At 43.0% G+C, this 21,647-nt stretch overlaps 2 protein-coding genes across 2 annotated transcripts in view; both read right to left on the reverse strand.

The window, feature by feature from the left end:
- Positions 1-2,665: 2,665 nt before the first annotated feature.
- LOC147219238 (annexin A13-like) lies at positions 2,666-10,470 on the reverse strand. The gene is made up of 11 exons (XM_086172717.1): positions 10,329-10,470; positions 8,742-8,817; positions 8,512-8,606; positions 8,241-8,411; positions 8,059-8,092; positions 7,781-7,860; positions 6,411-6,479; positions 5,174-5,275; positions 4,657-4,732; positions 4,461-4,573; positions 2,666-3,881 (listed from the first exon to the last, which is right to left on the reverse strand). Exons 1-11 carry the CDS (start codon positions 10,341-10,343, stop codon positions 3,762-3,764), a joined length of 951 nt encoding a protein of 316 aa, XP_086028843.1. The 5' UTR covers positions 10,344-10,470; the 3' UTR covers positions 2,666-3,761.
- Positions 10,471-15,036: 4,566 nt separating this feature from the next.
- The window catches only part of gpr158b (G protein-coupled receptor 158b), a 70,066-nt gene continuing 63,455 nt past the window's right edge, over positions 15,037-21,647 (reverse strand). Inside the window, exons 10-13 of the mRNA XM_086172352.1 lie at positions 21,440-21,586; positions 20,816-21,059; positions 18,437-19,002; positions 15,037-16,584 (exon numbers count right to left, since the gene is read on the reverse strand). Of these exons, the coding sequence (XP_086028478.1) occupies positions 15,634-16,584; positions 18,437-19,002; positions 20,816-21,059; positions 21,440-21,586 (1,908 nt within the window). The 3' untranslated portion in view covers positions 15,037-15,633. The remainder of the gene's footprint in view (positions 16,585-18,436; positions 19,003-20,815; positions 21,060-21,439; positions 21,587-21,647) is intronic.

The raw sequence follows: 21,647 nt of genomic DNA on the forward strand, positions 1-21,647 counted from the left end.
AAGCTGACCGACAGCTAGATTCAGCTCGCCCAGTTTAAGAAAACACAAAATAAAAATAACCAAAATATTATTATCATCGTAAACCTCTCCAATTTTGCAAATGTATAAAAATCAAATCCCTAGTTGTAATGTACGGTAGATTGTATTGTTACTTTTGGAAATAGCCAGGCTAGCTATGTGCACCTAAGCTAATTCTGCTTCATATAGAATTAATAGCCGTGAACTATCTCTTAATTAATACACCACGGTTAATATGAGCTTTTAAAACAAGCAGTTTTGAATATGAAAAATATTACCTTTTATTTAAAAATGTAGCGTTAAGCACTTATCATATTTATGTCAAGCTGTACTGCCTGATTTTTTTTTTTTTTGAGACGAGCGACGGCGCTAAACATGTGCCAACAATTTAGCCCGTGCTTCAGTTTTCCGAGTTCTTATATCTGCCTTTTATTTATGTAATTTAGATGCTCTGTTGTTGCCACAGGACCTTTTCATTTTTTTTTTTCCGCATCATTCCTACGTTTTCTGTTAAAAAAAAAAAAAAAGGAGGGGGGTCAGCGGATGCTGGTTTTTGTTCAGGGGTGTTTTTCTTTAAGAGCATGTGTTTCATGTTAGCCACCATTTTCTAATGTGAATATCCACTGCATGCCTTGTTTAATGACCACATTCTGTATCTTAAAGAGACTCATGTGCTTCACAAAGGCCTTTTAACCATCAAACTGCCCTGGAGAGACTGAGTACCATTCTTATTATCATTACCGCCATCAGATATTGTCCCTTGTTTACTCAAAATAAGCTGTTTTTAAATGTATATTTGATACGATGTAAATCAAATAAAATATGTTTGTTTTGCTAGTTTTGCATACTAATCACTGCTGTTTTTTATTTATTTGCTTTGAATTTTTTTTTTCCTCATCATGTGTGAGAGGTAGGGACTGTTCCCTCCTGGCAGAAGCAGCCAGGTGTCTCCGATTACACAGGAGAGAACAAAGGTCCTTTCTCATGAATTTAAACAGTTGAAATTATATCAACCGGGTAGTTAACCCCCTAATGACCTTCTCTTGCGCTTCCACCGTCAACCTTCCGATTTCCAGAGTCGGCCATTGCTTTGGCTTTACATCAAACGTGCCCGGGCACATATTCCACGGAAAACCCGGCGGTTGATGTTATTGTTTCGCTCTTTGAAGGTACGACCCTCAGGTTAGTGCGGGTTATTCAATAAATCATGACTTTTGTGGAGATTAGTGTCATTAATATCCAGATTTGTGCAGGTACGGTGTTGAAAAATGGCCTCCCCTTCGACCCGAAGGCCTGATTCATCGTGGATGGGGGGGGGGTTATTTGTTTTCTCTTTTTCGGCGACTAAATTATTTGCAGCGCAGGTCAGGAAACGATTCCGGATAGTGCGCGCAACCTCCGGCAGGACGCGAATTCATCCAGGCCGGACAAGTTGAGGGGAATCGAACTGAAATGGCTCTGAGGGGCCGATCGGGTGAGATTCATTGGTCTGCAGATGAAAAGCACACGAGCAAATACGTATGTACTGTTTAAACCAATAATCGAAAAAGGAGGGAACCTCTCCGAGTAAAACTTTGTGCCAATATTTGCAGAAAAACAGTTGTATTTTAGGAATTAACTTGGGCAGAAGTCCAATTTGAAGCAACGTGGGGGGGGGAAACTACATATTAACTGCATGATTAAGCAAGAATGAAATGTTTTTATTTGTAATTTATGGAGTGCTATTCCAGCTCAAACAAGGTGTGTTCAGTTTATAAGGTATCATAATGATTAATAATCTCCACAATAACATGATGAATTGTCGAGTCTCTCATATTTTATCAAGATGCATATTTATAAACAATTTAGAGCGTGTACTTCAACTCCATTCATGAATTTATTTAGCATTCAAACACTTCTAGCTGATGATCATTGATTTTGGGCCGATGCCTTCACTCTAATGGTGTGTGATAAAAATTCTCCCATAAATAAAAATGCACTATGGAAAAAAAAAAACAACACAGATTTAATATATACTTCATTTATTACATCGTGCTGATTTATGAATCGAGAATAGGACATTTTCCATGTGCCTGTTTATAATCCAGGGTATAATGTGAACTATTTCTATAAAGTATACTGACAAAGCGGCGCATTGAATGTAATTGGGCCATTTGTCAGCAGAAAGAGAATTGGCTGCAGAGGAAGAAAAAGGAGAACGCAAGAGAATGAAAATAGGTAGAGGCCGTGTTCGAGAGAGTAACGGTGCGTGGGAAAGAAAATGATCTGCTCTGCAGTCGGTGCATCTGGAAGCATTTCTTTTTTTTTTTTTTTTGTTACTTTACCCCCTGCCCCCTCCTCTGAGGTATTCCACCGAGTCTGTTCTTAGTCAGATAAAATTTGGTAGGTGCTGGGTTCCCTAAACTAACCTTTACATGACATTACACCCTTAAAACAAAGTTGTAGGGAATAACGAGCTGTCACAATAACTAATAAAAACTATAGAGTTCTCAGTAAATGTTACAAATGTTTCAATAAGTCGTAACCCTGGAGGTCATAAGTTGGGTTAAAGCATCTGATTGTATGGCGTGTCACTTATATAATATAGAAAACTCACAATGGTGCAAAGCTGCCCCCTGCAGGAATTAAAAAGCACACAGCATCATAATTCAGTGGTTATAATTTATTATCCCTTCGTATGTGTACCACATTTTCCATGTCAATGTTGATTTTTTTTTTTTTTAAATATTATTATTGTTCTATAATCTAGTGCATTAAATAGCTTCATGGCATTACAATTATCTTGGATTTAAAAGCAAAACACAAAATTCTACATGAATACAGATGTGAGGCTGCTGGCAGTAATTCCGGCAGGGCAAATCCTGCCAACATTGTTAACACCATCCTCTAGTGATACTTTATTAGGTTTTACACCAGTGTATTCATTTAACTGTAGTAATTGTGATAACTCAGCAGCAATAAGACCCATTTTTTTTTTGTAAACTGTGTTACTGTGAGAACAAGGCAACCTGTTAAATAAAAATCAAAACATTGTCAATGGTTAAAAATCCCACAAAACCAAACAGGGATGTGACTACAAAAACACACTTAAAAGACTTCGGAGTAAAAACCCGGTGTGTGTTCAGATATCGATCCGAGTGTGACGTTTCGGCACTTGAGTGTTGCAGCACGAAATAAATTGCACTACTATTGTGTCACAAAAAGGCATCTTTTAGGCGAAAAACACCTAAAGTATTCCCTAATTCCATAAAGTGGCGAATATTAGGTTACAAAGCAGCAGCAGCCTGTTAGTATTACGCTCTAATACCAGTTTTACCACATCTTATTGGGGATATATATAAAAGCAAATAAAGCTGCGCTCTGTTAAATACGGTGCATGACGCTCATCTGCGGAAGTTCCATATCCACAACGTTGCCATATATTTACTCACTGCACCTCCACTTCATATCGAACTATGACACAAATATGTGTAACTACGCAAAACTACGTGTCGGTAATATTGGATTACCACTTTGTAACGACTTGTTTTTGGTCCACGCTGCAGAGACAATATACTGTCGGTAAAGGAGTAGAGAGATGATGATGACGTATATGAGTCCACGTCCGTAAACGGCAGGTCAGCACAGCGAACGGGTGAAATACGAGAGTGAGTGAACTGAAAGAGGTAGAGAGAAGGAGCTGTGAGATTGCGTTGTGTCTTGCAAGCGGGTTAAATAAGGCCAGGAGGAAGAAGAGTGATATTTTAATGCAGGATCTCCATGAGGAGGCGTTTGAAATCGCCGCCGCACTCGGAATCCAGGGCGTCCTTCAGGGTGACGTCGTACTTCTCCAGGTACATGTCCTTCACCGTCTCCAGGTCGATCTGCGGGACAAAGCCGTCGTCAACAAAGGACGATTCCCGATCAGAGCAAAGAGCGCGTCTGAAGGTGACGGGGTGAAACCGAACGGTTGCCGTGGCGATGAGCTAATGACAGCGGGCGGCCGAAACTGGCCTGGCAGTAATGCTTAACAGGTGAAAAGCAATCTATTTGCGTGTGTCTGGGAGACGAGGGCAGCAGGCCGGGTCAACAGGTAAACAAATTGTATTAAAGAAAAAAAGTAGTATTATTGGTGTCACCATTTCACGCGATGAAATAGAATAATTAACTTAATAAATTATAAGTTAAATAAATGAACTTACAATAACTAACTTAATAATGTATAATGACAGCATACCATAATATACTCCCCACTGCAGTGTGATATAACACTATATTGCTATATAAATTTAATCCCCCTTATATTATAATAATGAAGATTCATAATATATTCTAATGTTGCAAAGATAATCTTCAATCCATGTCATAACTACATCCCTAAAAGACAATTCTCAGCGACCATCGGGGCGCATGAGAAAAACACACACACACACACACACACACACACACACACTCACACTCACTTCAGAGCGGCTGATGATGAGGCGAATGAGCGTGTCTTCATCAGTTCCCAGCCCCTTCATGGCAGCATTGAGGCGTCGGGCAAAAAAAAGCTGCGGGTTCTTTGCACACCTCACTGTCACACAAGAAAAACACCGGGGGTTGTTATCAAGGGGAAAAGGGGGGGGTTTGTTTTTGAGCTGTCATTCTCTGGCTCACCCAGAGTGTTGTAACAGTCCTTCAGAGTTCCCGTGGCCTCAGAGTCGATGGTGTCCAAAATATCAGTTCCTGAAAGCTGAAAGACAATAAGCGACACAAATTATAGAGCCTGGGGAATAAAAAGAATCCCTCAGTTACCACATTTAAGACTGGGAGTTAGTTTAACAAAAAAAAAGAAGATTTTAAAGTAATAATCACAGAAAAAAACAAATAAATAAAGGCTTCAGTCTCTTTTTTTAAATTTGTTTAATATCTTCAATGGCCACTAGGGGGCGCAGGGAGTGCCTTGATTCAATGCAATCTCCCCAGTCCTGAAATAAAATACTTTAATACCACAATATCATATGTATATATATATATATATATATATATATATATATATATATATATATATATATATATATATATATATATATATATATATATATAATAGTTAGACAAGCAGCAACAAACCAGACATGACTCAAATTGTAGAAAGAAGTCGTGACATTATGGGACGAGACGGGCTGACACTTACAGACTCATAAACCTTGAAGGTGGCCTGAAGCTGCAGGTAGTTTCTGTGGGCCAGGACGTCACTGAAGGTCGACTCGTCGGTGCCAAACCTGCCTTCTCCCGCCTGGGAGACAGAAAACATTACATTAAAAGCATTAGGAGATAAATAAAGCATGATTGAGATGGTTATTGTTAAACACAAAATAGGAAAAAGTACAAGAATCACCATTTTTTCAGTTTTAATGCCGTTTCCTTGAGGTCATTTTCCAGGTCTTTTCCAGGATATATGAAGCAACACTCTAGTTAATTTGATGGATATGAATACGGCTATATATTACTAAAAAGTTAATATAATTAGAAACAAAGTTTTCTAATTTCCTCCTATATTGTACTGTTTAATACTCCAAGTTTTGTCTCTGCTTTTTTTCCTTTTTCCTTGATATAATAATCATCATTATTATTATTATTATTATAATGAACATTGTCATTATATGATGATTTTCATTGTAGTAATGAAATTAAGTTATAAGTAATAGTGGTAGAGTTGTACAAACTAATTTCTAATTACCTTTCATTGCAATTTCATATAATTTTCAGTTTAATGAGGTCATTCTTACACATATAAACTTTAGGGTTTTTTCCTAGTTCAATGTAGCAATGTATTTGATTTTAATATCAATAATAATATTTGAATATTATTTCATAATAGACCATAATTAAAATCAACATTTTTTACCACACAATAAGTCAACTGTTTCTCATGGAAGATATTGGGGACCCTGTAATGACCTATATAATATAACTAACATGAAAAAACAGTTCTTATAGCTCACAGATCTGAGAGAAACTGCAGGAACCACAAATAATTGTCTCTGATTACAAGATACTCATCTTGCACTGCGCAGGTCATGAAGTCATATTGCAAAAACAGCTTTGTAATATTTTGCAATGAACTGGTCACGGTGTCACCAAAACACTGGACACATTCAACAAAACTACTCGAATTAACCTTAATTAACCTCCGGCTACATCACGGTTAAAATAATCGGCCGATATGCCGAGTTTTCCCGCAGATCCATATAATCGCTTCAAAAAAAGATTCTGTGCACCAGATAAGACACGGGACTTTCCAGTCATCCCCCCGGGTTCACGTGCACAAACACCTTGAACCGGGATCGGATTACCCTGCAAACATTAAGAGTGATTTAAAGGGCAAATTGTGAATAAGCGCTGTAACTTGAACGCACGGATCGGCGTACCTCAAACAAAGCCGTGGCGTCCTGTTCGGCTAAACCCTCGTCCACCTCCAGGCCCTCGTCTCTGCTCGCCTGCAGACACACCGATATGAGGGCGAGAGCGGAGGATGGATGAGATAAATGATGCATGACCAGAGCCAGCGAGAGAAGTGTTTTTGTGAGTGAAGGGAAGGTCAAAGGGATGGATTACGATAAATAATCTGGGGTTTTTAATGGCGTAGCAGAAATCTGGAACGCATTAAAGGGGAAATATTCCGGCCGTGCCACAGACGGCACGGCATTGCTGGAGCACGAGTCACGCCGTTTTCGCCTTCTCTTTTCCAGGAAAAGCAAAGGGAAACGGGAGCAGGGCGGGAGCGCCCTGTTGTCGAGATGGCGAACGGGACGAACAATAACACGGTGACTCACCAACGTCCCGATAGCGAATTAAAAGCACGGAGAATGAGAAAACCCCGAAATGTTTTTCATCCGCGCCATAAACCGTTTCCAAGGATAATTGTTACATCACTTTTTAACACAAGCGCCCTCTGATGTCATCTGTTTCACAAAAAAACAACCCCTTATTTATAAGAAAAAACAAACAACTATGGTATGTTAAAGAAAAAGTTACACTTGGGTAACATCTCCATACGTCTGATTTTATCTAGAGCAGGTTTCGGCGCCCCCTGCCGGCCGCTACGACACACCTCGTCTGATCTACCCAAAAAATCCATTCTCCTTTTTTCAGATTTTCGCTCCCAGTTGTTCTCAATGTCTTCTTTGTCCCGGTGAAACAACAGCTACTTCTGAGCTAGCCGCTGAGCTGTTCTTTATATTGTATTTAATCGAGTTTGTTTTTCACAGTGTCTCTATTCTCAATGTTTTTTGCGTGCGGTGCCACTGCGCTCCCTCTGCTCGTGTCAGGTGGATTTCAGTATGTTTACATCTCGGTTATGTTTATCTAAGCCAATCCTGGTGAAGGATTTCCTACTTCCGGCATTTCAATCCTCGCCCACCACGGCCGATCGCTGTACACAACACGCACACACGCATGCACGCATTTAGATCGTTTCCCTTCGAATCAGGACGACCCCCCCCCATTGAACACGACTCCCCCTCTGGCATTGTTTTGCACGGCGCCGTCGCCGCATCCTTGATTCGAGACGACCGAGACCTGACTTTAGGAAATAAAAAGAGGCCGCAGCGTTTTTCTTTTTCTACTCCAGTGGAGCATCATTGCGATTACCCATTCGGACATTTCCGAAAACTTTCGATCGCTGCGCGGAATCTATAATCCACACCCGAACTGGGAAGCGGCGACTCCTAGTTGGTGCTAATTTGAATAATGCAAATCTCATGAGGCGTGTCACAGTTGAATCGGCTACTTAGTTTACCTGCAGCAGGGACATCAGCAGGTTCCTCACGTCTCCGCTGGTGTCGTCCTCGATGTCTGCCTCCAGGTCACGCTCGTGCACTATCAACCACACGGAGTCGGCGTTTTCCTTTTCGTCATCATTGCGGATACTATGTTTTTTTTTTTTTTTCTACCGCCGCGATCTTTATTTAAATAAAGATTCGTGCCAGGATTGGTGATACAAAGCGAAGAGAAGGAAAACAAACGTCCTAAAATAAACACCAAAAATGCCAAGAATGAATGTGGAAGAAAACCTACCCTGAGCGTACGCCTCCTTGTACCTCACGATATCCTGTCGGGGAACCGGATGATCGGATAAAGTCAAACACTGACGGCGAACGTGACGCTCGTGATGACGAAACCGCACCGATGGTTGTGCGGGAAATGAAACATTTCATAGAATGTGTGCGAAAAAACGAAGGGGGGGGGGTCACGCAAACCTCGTTGGAAGCGGTGCACAGGATCTCCACCAGCACGGCTTCGTCGGTGCCGGCCCCCTTCATGGCCTTCCTCAGCTCCTTGGCAAAGAAAATATGAGGAGGGTCCAACATGGCCACGATGGCGTTCTCGAAACTACCAGTCAACTCCTTCTTCAGCACCTCCTCCAGCTCCTGGATAAACACGGACACGGCCGGATACAAAGTCGGTAACTTGTTTAGCTTGTGTGTGTGTGCGTGTGTTGAAGGTGTGTGTGTGTAGGCGGATACGTACGTCGTCATACTTCTCAAAGTAAGCCTGTTTGATCTCCACGCGTTGAGCTGCAGATCGATTCGCCAGGATCTGGATGATGGCCTCTTCATCGGTGCCTGATGAAAACATTACCATTAAACATTTTAGGAATAACTCGAGAAGAAAATCATGAGAAAAAAATAAAAAATACAACTTTTACACAACTCAAAACTAGAATAATCCCTTTTTTTCCTCTATTGCTGAGTACTCACCGAAACCTTTACACGCTTGTCTTATAGCCTTTATATCAGCTGTGACGTCGAAGTCCTCGCAGGGGACGACGGTGGGCTGGGGATCGAATCGGTCAAAGTTAACCGCAGAAATATAAATCAGACGATCAAATATTCTAGAACTAGTTGACATATTATTGACCATCAGGAAACGTAGGGTAAGTGTTTGAATCTGCCCAGCAGGGGGAGCTCGAATTCCCCCTCTCAGCCCACTGCTATTGTTCAAAACATGAATGGATTTATTTGTGATGAAAAGGTGCGTGAGAGGCATTCGTGTACTGGACACAAGCATCGAACAAGAATGTTTATCTCCAAGTCTTTTGCAATTTTTTTTTTTTTTGTTTACTTGTCATTTTTTTTCCTTCTTCCCAGGTGATTGTCAGGTGTTTCCAGTTTATTTCCTTTAAATCAGATCGGATTTGCCGAGCTATGACTGATTCGTCGACAAAGAGGGACCTTCAGATGCTTCAAAAATCATTTATCACATTTATTTTTACCACTTTGTTGCGATTATTGTTTTTTTGGGTTTTGATTGTTTCTTTTTGTAAATATTTTATTATATTTGTTATATTTGTCTTGCTGTTGTGTCTAACAATGTATGTCTTTGTCCATGTCATTGCCATTTTGACATCATGGCCGGGGGATTACAGAAGAAAAATAGCCTCTTTGGCTAATTCTGGCTTTTTTACTCATGTTTTATTCATATGTTTTATGAAATTGCATTGTCCCCTTTAGAAATAAACTAATTTAAATTTAAATCAAATCAAAAAAAAAAATTAAAACTGTATTTTGTGTATATTAACATGTCTGTGCAGTGTCCTTGAGTGAGGTACCTTGAATATATGCATCATTATTTTTATTTTCTAATCATTAATTAACAATTTCTTAATTAAAGTCATCCAGATACACCCGTCATCCATTTACTTACATCTTCGATATTTTTTTATCTCTGATTAAAAGAAAAAAGTGATGTTAATACTCATTCTGCACCCCAAAAACACCAAATTAAGTTCATATAACTTTCAGAAATGTCATAATATGCAACAATTCACCCTGACTGAAGGTTTGGTCATTGGTAGGTTGTTTTTATTTTTTAGGGTGGGACACTCATGCGAGTTTATCCCGCAGGAAAAAAGGGCGCAGCCCCTGTGTCTGTGTGTGTGTGTGTGTGTGTGTGTGTGTGTGTGTGTGTGTGTGTGTGTGTGTGTGTGTGTGTGCTGAGTCATGGAGCTTCCTCTTCATCATCCCCGGGAGCAGCAGCCTCCTCCTCCTCCTCCTCCCCTCCGGCACAATGCGGCCTTATTGATCCGCTGAATTCCAGACGCACCGTCGGCCCTGCGAGTGCAGGAGTTGACTTCCGCCCACAGCTGCGTGGCGATCTCCCACGGGTGAAAAAAAAACTCACTTCAACTTATAAACAACGTCGATCGGAAAGCGCGTCCGACACTTGTCCCGGCCCACGGACTTCGGAAACACCACTTCCTGTTGCACCTTCAAACACGGAATAAGTCGTCCACCCCTTACCCCACGCTCCGTGTCTTTCCACGGCGGGTTCTCGCCCCCTCTTACCTGCACGTTGCCCATGACGGGGGTCCAGAGTCCGAACGGGAGGTCAGGCCGGGAGCTGCGTGGAAGATGTGCTGCGTGTCAAGCCGGATCAGCTGCTCCTGCAGGACGGACTGCCCCGTTGCTGCAGCGCTGACGTCACCACGGGGCGTGCGTGTGCGTGTGTGCGCGTTCGCGTGCGATCACGTCTAAGGGCCCTGAATCAACTTATTTGTATTGCAGTATTTTCATTTTCAAAATTGCTTTGCAAGTTTGCTCCCTTCTATCTGTCTCTATTCATAGATGTATGTATCTATGTAGAAATATGTATACAAAAAATATAAAGGGAACAAGTAAACAACACAATGAAACTCCAAGTTTATCACACTTTTGTGGAATCAAACTTACACGGATTCTTTTTGACTCATTACACCAGAGTCGGATCATCCTGTAGTGTGTTTTTCCACTTAAATTTTCTAATATGACTCCAAATCCACACCTCCATGGGTTCATACATTTGATTTCCATTGATCATTTTGTCGTCAACTACGTAGGGAACAAAGTATTTAATAAGAATATTTCATTTATTCAGATCTAGGATGTGTTATTTTACTGTTCCCTTTGTTACTTTTTTGTGAGCAGTGTAAATTTTCTGTACATGTCAGGGTTTATGTTGATGCTTGTTCTCTGTGAGCCGGGAATTTTGTGGGTGTGGTTTGGGATGCAAGGAATTCTGTTTTGTTGTTTTTTTACCTGGATTTGAGCGGGAACAGTTAGTTGTATTGCAGGTTTGGGTGGCCGACAGCTATTGCTCATTAAACGGACGTTTTACCTCCAACTGGGTGTTTTCCCTGACTAAAACACTACAATATGTACTGGTTATATACATATATATATATTCTTATATATGCATGATATGCGTACATTTAAACAACTTATTAATATTATACTTTTTTAATTAACAAATGATAACAAATGGGGAATATTGACAATTTTTTCCAGGGATCGACTTCAAACTGACCTGGAAATAGACAAAAATAAACAGTTTCGGCCAGTGCCTGCCTTGCGTCTCCTCTGTGCCGTCCAAATTGTCATGCAGGTGTTCTGCGTTTTCAGTCAATTGAAGACAATCAATTGCGGCCAATCATCTCCCGCGGACGTGCTTAAAAGCCGCTCACAAGCGTTCAAGGTGGCGGTTGACGTGTAGCACGCCAAGGGGAGAACGCAGCAACGTGACCATTAGGCATTCATTGAGAACGTAATGGCCTGCTCCTCCTTGCTGGTTCTGTTCCATCACTCCAAAATAACCTCTCCCTCGCTTTCCACGATAGTCAAACAGCGAAAAAGATCCACCAAGATCGGTCCCACGTCTCACACCTTTGGAGTGGCTCCCCTCAGGTATGCCAAAATGCTGCCAAAATCTTTAGCATCGTCACATCGGGCTAATGACGTTACTGTGAAATTCTGACCATTTCAGAAAATGGATGGGCTTTTCCTTGTTTTGTGTCACCCCCCCCCCCCATTTGCCTTGTCACAGGCACTTTCTTGAAAAATAATTTCAGTATGTAATTGTGGATGTTACCAATATTTAAAATTTTTTTTTGTTTTTTTTTTAAGTTTCAGTGTAACTGTTATAATGTGGACACCTGCGGCTGAAAGTGTGGTCTATATATGGACACTTGTATATTTTTAGCCGGTGCAGCTTATCGTAAGGTGCGCTCAATTGTCTGGAAAATACTGTAGTAACACACATACAATTGTTAACAAAAGCATTGTACAATGGAAATTTAGTTCATATAGCAAAAATGTTAAACATTTTAATAACCACATACAGAGAGACAGCAATGCGGTCTTAGTGCAGAGCATGCCATCGTACTATCTACATTGAGGGTCAACAGTCCGCAGCCTCACAGCCGTCTCTTCTCACTATTTGAACCGTAAATGTAAAAATCTAGAGTTTTTTTTTTTAATTAAAAAACTTTGTTTTTATTCAAAGTTAAATGAAAAGTCTTTTCAGTGCAAATCACTGATAAATATAGTTTCCTGCAAAGGATTAATACTGCATAGTAAATGCAGAATGGCCTACTTCAGTCTCTTACCAATGGTACAGTTATTTATTATATATGCACTCATCCATATATTTTTGATCAAAATTCAATGCTGTTGCCCCTCGGGGATAAAGTTTTTTTTCTGATTCTGAGTGTGTTGTCAAGGCTGTGTGTGTGTTTGTGTGTGTGTGAGGGTTGCTGATTCTGTGATTTTTAGATCATGTGGATTTTGTTGCTCTACCTGCAGACTCCTACGTAGTGGTTCATTCCCCTTGTGAGGGGACTCTGTTTTATTCCTTTTGTTGATTTAAACAAACTGTCAAACTGACCCTTTTTCCTTATAGTTGTAACTATGTAGCCTGTATTCCAGACTTCCATAATAAATGCTTTTACTAATATTAAATACAATTCAAGCTGCTTATGTTGCTTCTCTTATGTAGCATACACAAGTGAAAAAGATAAATGCATCTGTTAGGTAGTTACCAGTAAATAAACATTACTTCCTTTTACAAGATTAGTTTAAAATTGTGAATTTTTAAGATGTTTATATACACCTGCATAATTGCCTTCTTAAAATGATTGCCATTCGTCATTTTTTCAGGATACACAGCGGAGCCATATGTGGAATGAGAAGTCGATCTAGGCCGCAATTATTTTAGTGTCAAAAATGGGACGGTGTGTTTTATTTTTGTGGAATGTTGTCATAATTGAAGGACTGTGTGTCATAAATTGGGATTCTGTTCTGGAAAAGTATCTCGTGATCTATTTACTGATTGGTGTGAAATAGTTGAAACAGCGCCAAAGGAACCAGCTCAATAAAAATCATATGGATGAACTAGCGGGAATAACGATCCACCCATATAACGTCACAAACATAATTATCACAGAATTCCTGAAATGTTTGGCCCTGATTTTTGCATTTTTCTGCAAAAAAAATGAGCATTTTACTCCGACACCCTATAATGGATGCCTTCCATTCATTGAGGCTGCTTTCAGGGCTTGATTCCTTTAACAGTATGAAAAACAATAGATTATTTTCGGAGCTTTTAAAGGTGATATTCCCCAAATTCTGCACATGGTGGCAGTGTTGTACAGCCTTTAGACAGCAAAAACCCAACAGAATGATGATAATTTATGGAGAGCTTAAATAAATCCATCAAAGGTGATTTTTTTTTTTTTTTTTTGTAAAAAATGATCCCCATCACCCCCAAAAGAAGCTGCATTAGAAATCATGGGTTTTTATAGAAATATTTAATTGAGAGTTGAGAACAGGATATTTACTGTATGTACATGCAACACAATATGAAAGTACAATATATAAATACTCCCATGTGGATGCTACAGCAGTTTGTAATTCTTTTTGCAGAAAAAAATGAAAACAAGCTGAAACACACATACACTTGCCAATTTGTGACATCAAGGTCCTTTGTTTTATATATATATGTGTATATATATATATATAAACCGCATAAAATCCCAATTGTATGTAAATTGGCAAGTGGTTGTATATTAAGTGGATACATCTTTCCATTTCAAAAGCATCTGTCTGAAAAAATGTTTTGTGAGAGTTTGGTCGGTAAGTGTAGTGAAGAAATGGGACGTGAATATTCGATCGGGCCTCCTGCTGTTTCGGCGCTGCTTTTTTTTTTTTTTTCTGAATGCTTATTGAGCAGAACTGATATTAGCTCGTATTTTTCACTTGATAAAAGCGTCTGACGCCTGAAGGACCCCGTGTTTGCAAAGCAGTTTGCGGTTTATTCGTCAATTTTTTATTTTTTTTTATTTATTTTTTTTTTAAGGCCCTCTCGTGACCCGTAGAATAGCTCCCCTCCCCTGTATTTTTCCCTTTCATGCAGACACATACATAATACAGCTGTGGTGGGTCACCGATCACGTGACAGACGGGTGGCCTGTTGTCATTGTTGTGAGTGTTGAAATGGCTCCCGTTCTCGAAATAGTCTATAACAGTCGGACATACGCGAAAGGAACGTGTATTCAAGCAGATGAAAAATGTGCAACTCAGTGAAATTGCATTATTCACATCATCCAACCAGTTTCGGCTTCTTTTTTCATCCGCAAATCCCTCTTGAGAGACATGTTTTTTTTTTTTTTAGCTTTTTTTTTGGTTTTTTTTTTAGCTTTTTTTTTTTTTTTTTTCCCCAAGATGTGTGGAGATACTGTGTTTTAACGGTACTTCCGGGGGCAGGAGGAGAGTAAATGTGCCACTTTAAGTAGAGTATACAGTAAATAAATGTCGACAGCAGGCAGCGCCTCATGGATATTTCAACACGGCTCAACTGTAACTGCAAGCCACTTGAAGTATCTGTGTACATTATTGATAGAAATGCACGTCATTTCAGAAGCATCGTGTGGTACATCAGAAGACAAATACCAAAGGCGACAACATCAATAAATCCACCGTCATATTTGAGTACAAGGTAACCAATAAACATTTAGTTGTTGGATTGTTTGCCACATGCAATGATGTGAGAATATTACATATGGGGAACTTTTAACAGTTTACTTCATCGAAAGGTGAGCCTGGACAACAATCCTTTGTTTTTACCAAATCAAACACATCGCCTTCGTCCAATGAATAATGTATTTGGCCCACAGGTAAGGCATCAATACTGTCTGAGGATTTGGTCCGGCTTCACAAAGCTCATATTCCATTATTCCTTTCATTTTTTTTTTCTTTTTTCACCCATTGTTTGCCGTTATCTGATAGAGCAACCCCCCCCCCCACGCACACACACACACACACATGCACACACCCCGACGTCGGCTTACCGCGAACCGCCGGGTATCGGTTTCATCAGCTTAAAGGGGAGGGGGGGACGTGTCTTCGAATTCAGTTAGCCGATGAGGTGAGGCGTTCGCCGCGTCTGTGGACAAATGATCTGCCGGCAAATCTTCGAATTACCTCGATGAACTCGGTGTGATAAAAACAAAAAAAAAAACAAACATTCGATGTACCTGTGCGCAAGCAAAAGTGCGGACGAGAAACTCCTCTAAAGTGACTTCTAGGTTGCATTCAGTTCTGTTATTTCGGCTAATATCTGTGTTTGGATTGCAGACTAAACGGTCTCCCTCGCTGAATCTCTTCCATCGGGGCGACTCGGGAGGAGGAGGAGGAGGGAGGGGGGGACGTATCAAAGGCAATCCAGCATCTTTATCTTTTGGCTCGTCGTGGCGACGTGTCAACCTTAGCTTTGTCCCGTGCTATCAGTCTGTGAGTAGAAAAAAAAAAAAACAAAAAGCAACAAAAGTACAGTAAATCATCACGCCCTCTCCCCGGAGTCTTGCTCCGGAAAGTCCCACGGACAGACGTCGGCTTTTTTGGCGCCGCCGATGACGGCGGGTTTGTAGCCGGTGCTCGGCGAGCTCTGCATCTTCCTCTCCGGGGACGGGTTAGTTTGTCCAAAGCTGTTGCACAAGGCCTCCCTCTCCCTCTTGACCTCCATCACCTCTGGGTCTCTGGTTGAACTCCTCCGCCGCTCAGAGCCGGCGCCGCCGCACTCCGACGACTGGCTAACGCGCCTCCTCTCCGACGGCGGCTTACCGGAGGAGCTCCGTCTCTCTCTGCTTCGATCCCTCCCTTTCTCCTTCTCCGACTTGTGGTTGGACGAGCAGGAGCCTTTCCGCTTCTTCTTGTGCGCGGTGGGGCTGTTGCAGGTCTTCTCCTGTTTCGGCGAGGGCGGGCCGCTGTAATCCCACGGGCAGATCTCCACCATCAGAGAGGGCGGCTGCAGGAGGCTCCCGGTAGACTTGGAGTGGTCCGAGTGGAGGGCCTTGGGTTTCCCGTCGGTGGGCGTGACGCTCTTTTTGCGCCGAATTCTGTCCGGCGAGATGGAATCGGAATCTCCCGCCAGCATGGGCTGCTCGTCGAATTCCCAAGGACACACGTCCGGTTTGAGGGGCAGAGGTGACCTGGGCGGACGGTTTTTGCGCGTTTCCCTGCCCTCTTCCCTTTCTCCGGCCTTCTCTTTGGAGCGGCGCCGGTTGGAAGGAGACTGCCCCGGTTTCTGCCGCTGCTGAGAACGACCGGATTTGATGCCGGAGCTACTTCCTCGCCGACCCGTGGTGGTTTCTCCGGGTACTATGGAGACATGCTTCTGGATCTTCCCCTCAGACGGCGTCTGTGGTTCCTCCATTTCCCAGGGACAAACTTCAGACACGTCATACAGGTTCCTCCCGGTCTCAGAGCAAATGGACGGTTGGCTGCCGCTCACCTGTTGATATCAAGAAAACCCATTTCATAATGTCCCCTTCCAGTCAGTGGTGTTTCCTCCACCAACAACCAATCCTGATCTTCAGCGTTATTCAAGATCCACTTATTCAAGACATAAAGTAAATAACCGACCACTAAAACAGTTTTTTTTTTCACCTGTTTTGTTGCCAGGTAGACATCCGTCAGTAACTCACTTCGCTCAAGATAATCGTTGGCTTATTATGAAGCTAATTCTAAAATTTTAGTTTTGGTGGCGCATTGGTTAGCGCTTCAGCCTCACAACACGAAAGACCCCGGTTCCTTTGTCAAAAAAAAACAAAAAGAACAAACAAAAAAAAAAAACCTCACTAACCCAAGCTTACTGTTCTGTATATCTCCTGTGCATCTTGTATTTGCAAGTGTTATTTGCAGTGCTTATGTCCTCTTATTGTAAGTCGCTTTGGATAAAAGCGTCTGCCAAATGTAATGTAATGTAATGTTCCATTCCGACAAGGGGACCTTTCTGTGTGGAGTTTGCATGTTCTCAAAAAATGTGGGAAAAATTGCCCCGAATGAGTGAGTGAGTGACCGGTTGCCTGTCTATATATGTTGCCCTGCGATTGATGGGCGACCAGTCCAGGCTGTAACCAGGCCTCTCACCCGATGACTGCTGGGATGGCCTCCAGCATCCGCCACCCTGAGCGCAGGATAAGCGGCAGAAGATGGATGTATTTCGGTTGGGCTTATGTAGGTTGGAATGGGTGGAGAAAAGTGTCAGGGGTTCTACGTTATAGAACAATGAAAGGAAAGGTGGACAAGACAGTGGTGAGACCAGCGATGCCGTATGGAACGGTTACAATGCCAAAAAAACACGAGGCAGAGCTGGAAGTCGCAGATATGAAGATGTTGAGGTTCTCTTTGGGAGTGACCAGGATGGATAGGATCAGGAATTAATCCATCAGAGGAACAGCACATGTTAGATGTTTTGGAGGGAAGGTCAGAGAAGCCAGACTGAGATGGTTGGGTCGTGTACAGAGGAGGGATAGTGAATATATTGGTAGACGGATGCTGGAATTGGAGCTGCCAGGCAGGACATCTAGAGGAAGACCAAAAGATTTATGGATGAAGTGTGAGAGGATATGAGGGTAGTTGGTGTGAAAGAGGAAGATACACAGAATAGGATTGGATGCAGAGCGTTGATTCACTGTGGAAAAGGGCCGAAGGGAAAAGAAGAATTTTGGTTTACACCAAAAGACTCACTCCCCCCCTTGTATTTTGTTCCCAAGAGAGGGCTCTGTTGAAATAACTAAACCAGCCCCAAATGCTTAGTTGACATTAAACATGTTTGATGTGAGTGACGATTATTGCTTTTTTTAGGGTCCAAAAGTTTGCGGTTCAATTCCCAGCACCTGCTCTCTGCATGCAGAAGTATCCTTGGGGACAAGTTGCGCCCGGCGGCCTGGTTAGCGCATCGCGTGAATGGGTGAACGCATTGTTTAGCCATACGAGTTCAGGAAAGCAACCCGGACTATTTCGGTGAGGTGAATGGAAATAACCTTCAGGATTGTAAGCCTGACAAGGTTACAGCTCAGCCGCGACCGGGAATCGTCTGAGCAGCCCGACGGACAGACGGACGGACGCCGGCCTCTGTGCCTTAGTCTCCGTGCGCATCGATTTTTTTTTCGACTCGCTCATCGCTAACAAGCTTGTCTGCCGAGATGCGGCACAAACCTCGACATGGTCAAGATGCCCTAATCCCGCTACGGGGGAATAGTTTTCCAGTCCGTAAGTCAATCACAGAATCTATTGATCGATGATATGAGATGAAGTTGCCAGTCAAACTTGGTTTGTCGGGTTAATATTTAAACGGGTACCTGTTGCTTCATGATGCCCATCTTCATCATGGGTGTCTTGGAGTACTCCACTGATTGGCTGATGATCATCTTGGGATAATGTTCGGGCGTCTCGTCCACCCCTGACAGCATCCTCCCCTCCTGCCCCTTCAGGCCTTTCTTACTGGCGTCTTCCACGCTCTGCGTCTTGCCGGTGAGCCCCGGCATCTTTTCTTTAGCGCTGGCGATCACGCTGAGAGACTTCTGCATGATGGATGTCCGAAGGTGGACGGGTTTCTTCTCGTGCGTCAAGTTGTGAACGCTGGCCGACTTCCAGAATAGCGGGACGGACTCGGTGGACTCGGCCGGTTCCAGCCTCTGCGGGGCGGCGGCCGGTTCCAGCTGCTTCTTGGTGTGCTTTCGTCCAATGAGGGAACCCAGAAGAGACCCTTCCCCTCCTCCTCCTCCTCCGACAGTGGTCGTCTTGTCTCCTGCCGTCGAGCCCGTTCGCCTTCCGGCTTCCTCCTCTTGGTCGCAGACGTGGTCGTAGCTCAGGGACTTCTTCAAGCTCATGACTTTATTCTTTAAGGAGTCGTCCCGGGGTTTGCCTGAGGAAATAGTCAAACTCAGTGAAAAGCAGGACCCGGGCTGAATTCTGGGTAAATGCCCAGGGGCACCGGCTGATACGCTCCGAGTGATTAAGGCAATATCTGAACTTGTAAAGACATAGAAGGAAGAAAGAAAGAAAGAAAGAAAGAAAGAAAGAGTATTTGGAAATCATTCGCCGGAACAAAAGCATACAAAATATGGGTGAAGAAGTGTTTTGATGAGTCAAGGTGAATCTTCTTCTTCTTCTTTCGGCTTTTCCCGCCACAGCGAGTCAACTTTCTCCATCCAACCCTCCTCTCTCACACCAACTACCTTCATATCCTCTCTCACTACGTCCATAAATCTTCTCTTTGGTCTTCCTTGAGCATCCGTCTACCAATATATTCTCTATCCCTCCTCTGTACGTGACCCAACCATCTCAGTCTGGCTTCTCTGACCTTCTCTCTAAAACATCTAACATGTGCTGTTCCTCTGATGGACTCATTCCTGATCCTATCCATCCTGGTCACTCCCAAAGAGAACCTCAACATCTTCATCTCTGCAACCTGTCTTTTTGTCATTGTAACAGTTTCTAGTCCATACATCATCGCTGGTCTCACCACTGTCTTGTACACCTTTCCTTTTATTCTGGCTGAAAGTCTTCTATCACACAATACCCCTGACACTTTTCTCCACCCGTTCCAACCTGCTTGGACCCGTCTCTGCATTTCTTTTTCACACTCTCCGTTGCTCTGGACTGTTGACCCCAAGTACCTGAAATCCTCCAGCTTCTTGATCTCCACTCCCTGTAGCCTCACCGTTCCACCCGAGTTCCTCTCATACACACACATATATTCTGTCTTGCTGCGACTAACTTTCATTCCTCTCCTTTCCAGAGCAAACCTCCACCTCTCTAGATTTTCCTCTACCTGTTGTCTGCTCTCACTATGACAATTCTAATTTTCCTTCAACGCTGACTCATCCCTCATAGGTTTATGTATCACCTGCTATGTACGATGTTGCTCATCATCTGGATCGGACGGAAATATTGAATGCGACTGTCGAGTTTTCCAACAGTTTTTGCTTCCGAGAAAAAAAAAATAGAAAAATTCCATCGGCATCGGATTAGATAATTCATCCAATTTCAGCCAAACGTATAATACGGACGAGCAGGAGAACGTTGCTGAAATGATCAGGGGAGTTTAAACAAAGAACAGACGGGTTTGTTTTTTTTTTAATAATCTCCAGGCTTCCAGTGACGGACGGTTTCGGAGAAATTGATTGTCTTTTTTTGTTCCAGTCGTCCTCAAATTCAATCAGGGCTGTTTTTTTTTCCCCCCCCTGTACACACTTGTGTCTTGTTATTTGTCGGCCTCCGTATTTATAGGCCCGGCTCAACACCTCTCGTTAACGGCACTGCAGTTGTACCTTGGTTGTAAGTCGCCTCTCTGCCCTTCTTCTTATTCCCATTGCGGTTCATTAGTTTTCCTGCGAATGCACTCCCGATGTGGAGAATAGAGCTGCGACCACTTTCAAATTTTTACTTTCAACCTGCTCCTCGCTCGACTTTTTATCTTATTTCTAACACCAGGCGTTTTCTCAGTGGACTTTGAGTTACCTGACCGGAGACGGAACTGTTGGCCGAACTGCCTTTTGTGTGTGAACCCTGCGCATTAATACTTCTCCTTAGTTCCATCGCTATGGTGCGGCTGGTTCCAAAGAATTTCCGCCATTTAGAATAAAATTTAGAATAAATCTCATCGGCTAGGGGGGAGGTGACTGATCTATCCAGTCGGAGGTGCTACATTCTTACGCGCCGTCCGTCGAGATTACCGTGATGACTCGGCTCGAAGGGGTTCCTCCTCAAAGTGCTGCGGTTGCTGCCGTGTTCGCTGCCGTCCTCGCGGCTGCACTGGCGGTGTATGTGCATCGTCTCCGGGATCTCCGTGATCCTCTTCATCAGGGAGCGACCCAATCCTTTCTTGGAGTTACGCTTCTTTTGCAGATGGGGGTTGTTGGCGAGCATCTTCTTGCGTTTGTAGACCTCCAGTTGGGCGTAGAGCTTCTTCAGCTCATCCTGAAGTAGAAAGGTTAATCGTCCATTCATTTATTCCACAGATGGAGACGTACAACTACTCACTCACGTGTCGTATAGAGACATTAACCCATTCACTCTCTCATTCAGAGGGTTTGTAAAGACATACAACTATTCACTCCCTTTGGGAAATTTGGGGTCTCCAATGAAGTTACTGCACTTTTTGTGCTGCTGGAGGAAACCCGAGTCCCTGGAGGAAACCCACGGAGACGGGAGAACATCGAGACTCCACAAAGAAAGGCACCCAATCAGAATCAAATCACGGACCTTCCAGCAGTTTGGTGGAAGCGTGTCATTCTCTACATTTATTTATCATATCCTTCACCACCGTAGGGCAGTTCAGCAGATAAAAGTACCCTCACCCGAATGTCCTCTGGGTCCAGGCTGTGCTCGCTCCAGGCCGAGGTGATGCTGTTGTTCAGGTACGAGCCGGACCTCCCCATATCCAGCTCCTCCTCGTAGGCCTCGGTCGCAATGTCGTCTCTGGCCTGGGTCCCTTTGGACAGGAACTACAAAAGGTGGAGGGAATCTTTGAACGCAAGGTGAGACCCAGCGTGACGGATTCACTGC

The sequence above is a fragment of the Fistularia commersonii genome, chromosome 25, assembly GCF_037954325.1.
Source record: "Fistularia commersonii isolate RoL2024-O1a breed Wild chromosome 25, RoL_Fcom_v1.0, whole genome shotgun sequence".
NCBI lineage: Eukaryota > Metazoa > Chordata > Actinopteri > Syngnathiformes > Fistulariidae > Fistularia > Fistularia commersonii.

Bases quoted from the DNA above. Each gene is read 5' to 3' on its own strand.
- LOC147219238 (XM_086172717.1), bottom strand. The intron at 8,412-8,511 runs GTACGTATCCGC...GTGTTTATCCAG, and splicing joins ACTTTGAGAAGTATGACGAC to GAGCTGGAGGAGGTGCTGAA. The intron at 3,882-4,460 runs GTGAGTGTGAGT...TTTGTCCCGCAG, and splicing joins TCATCATCAGCCGCTCTGAA to ATCGACCTGGAGACGGTGAA.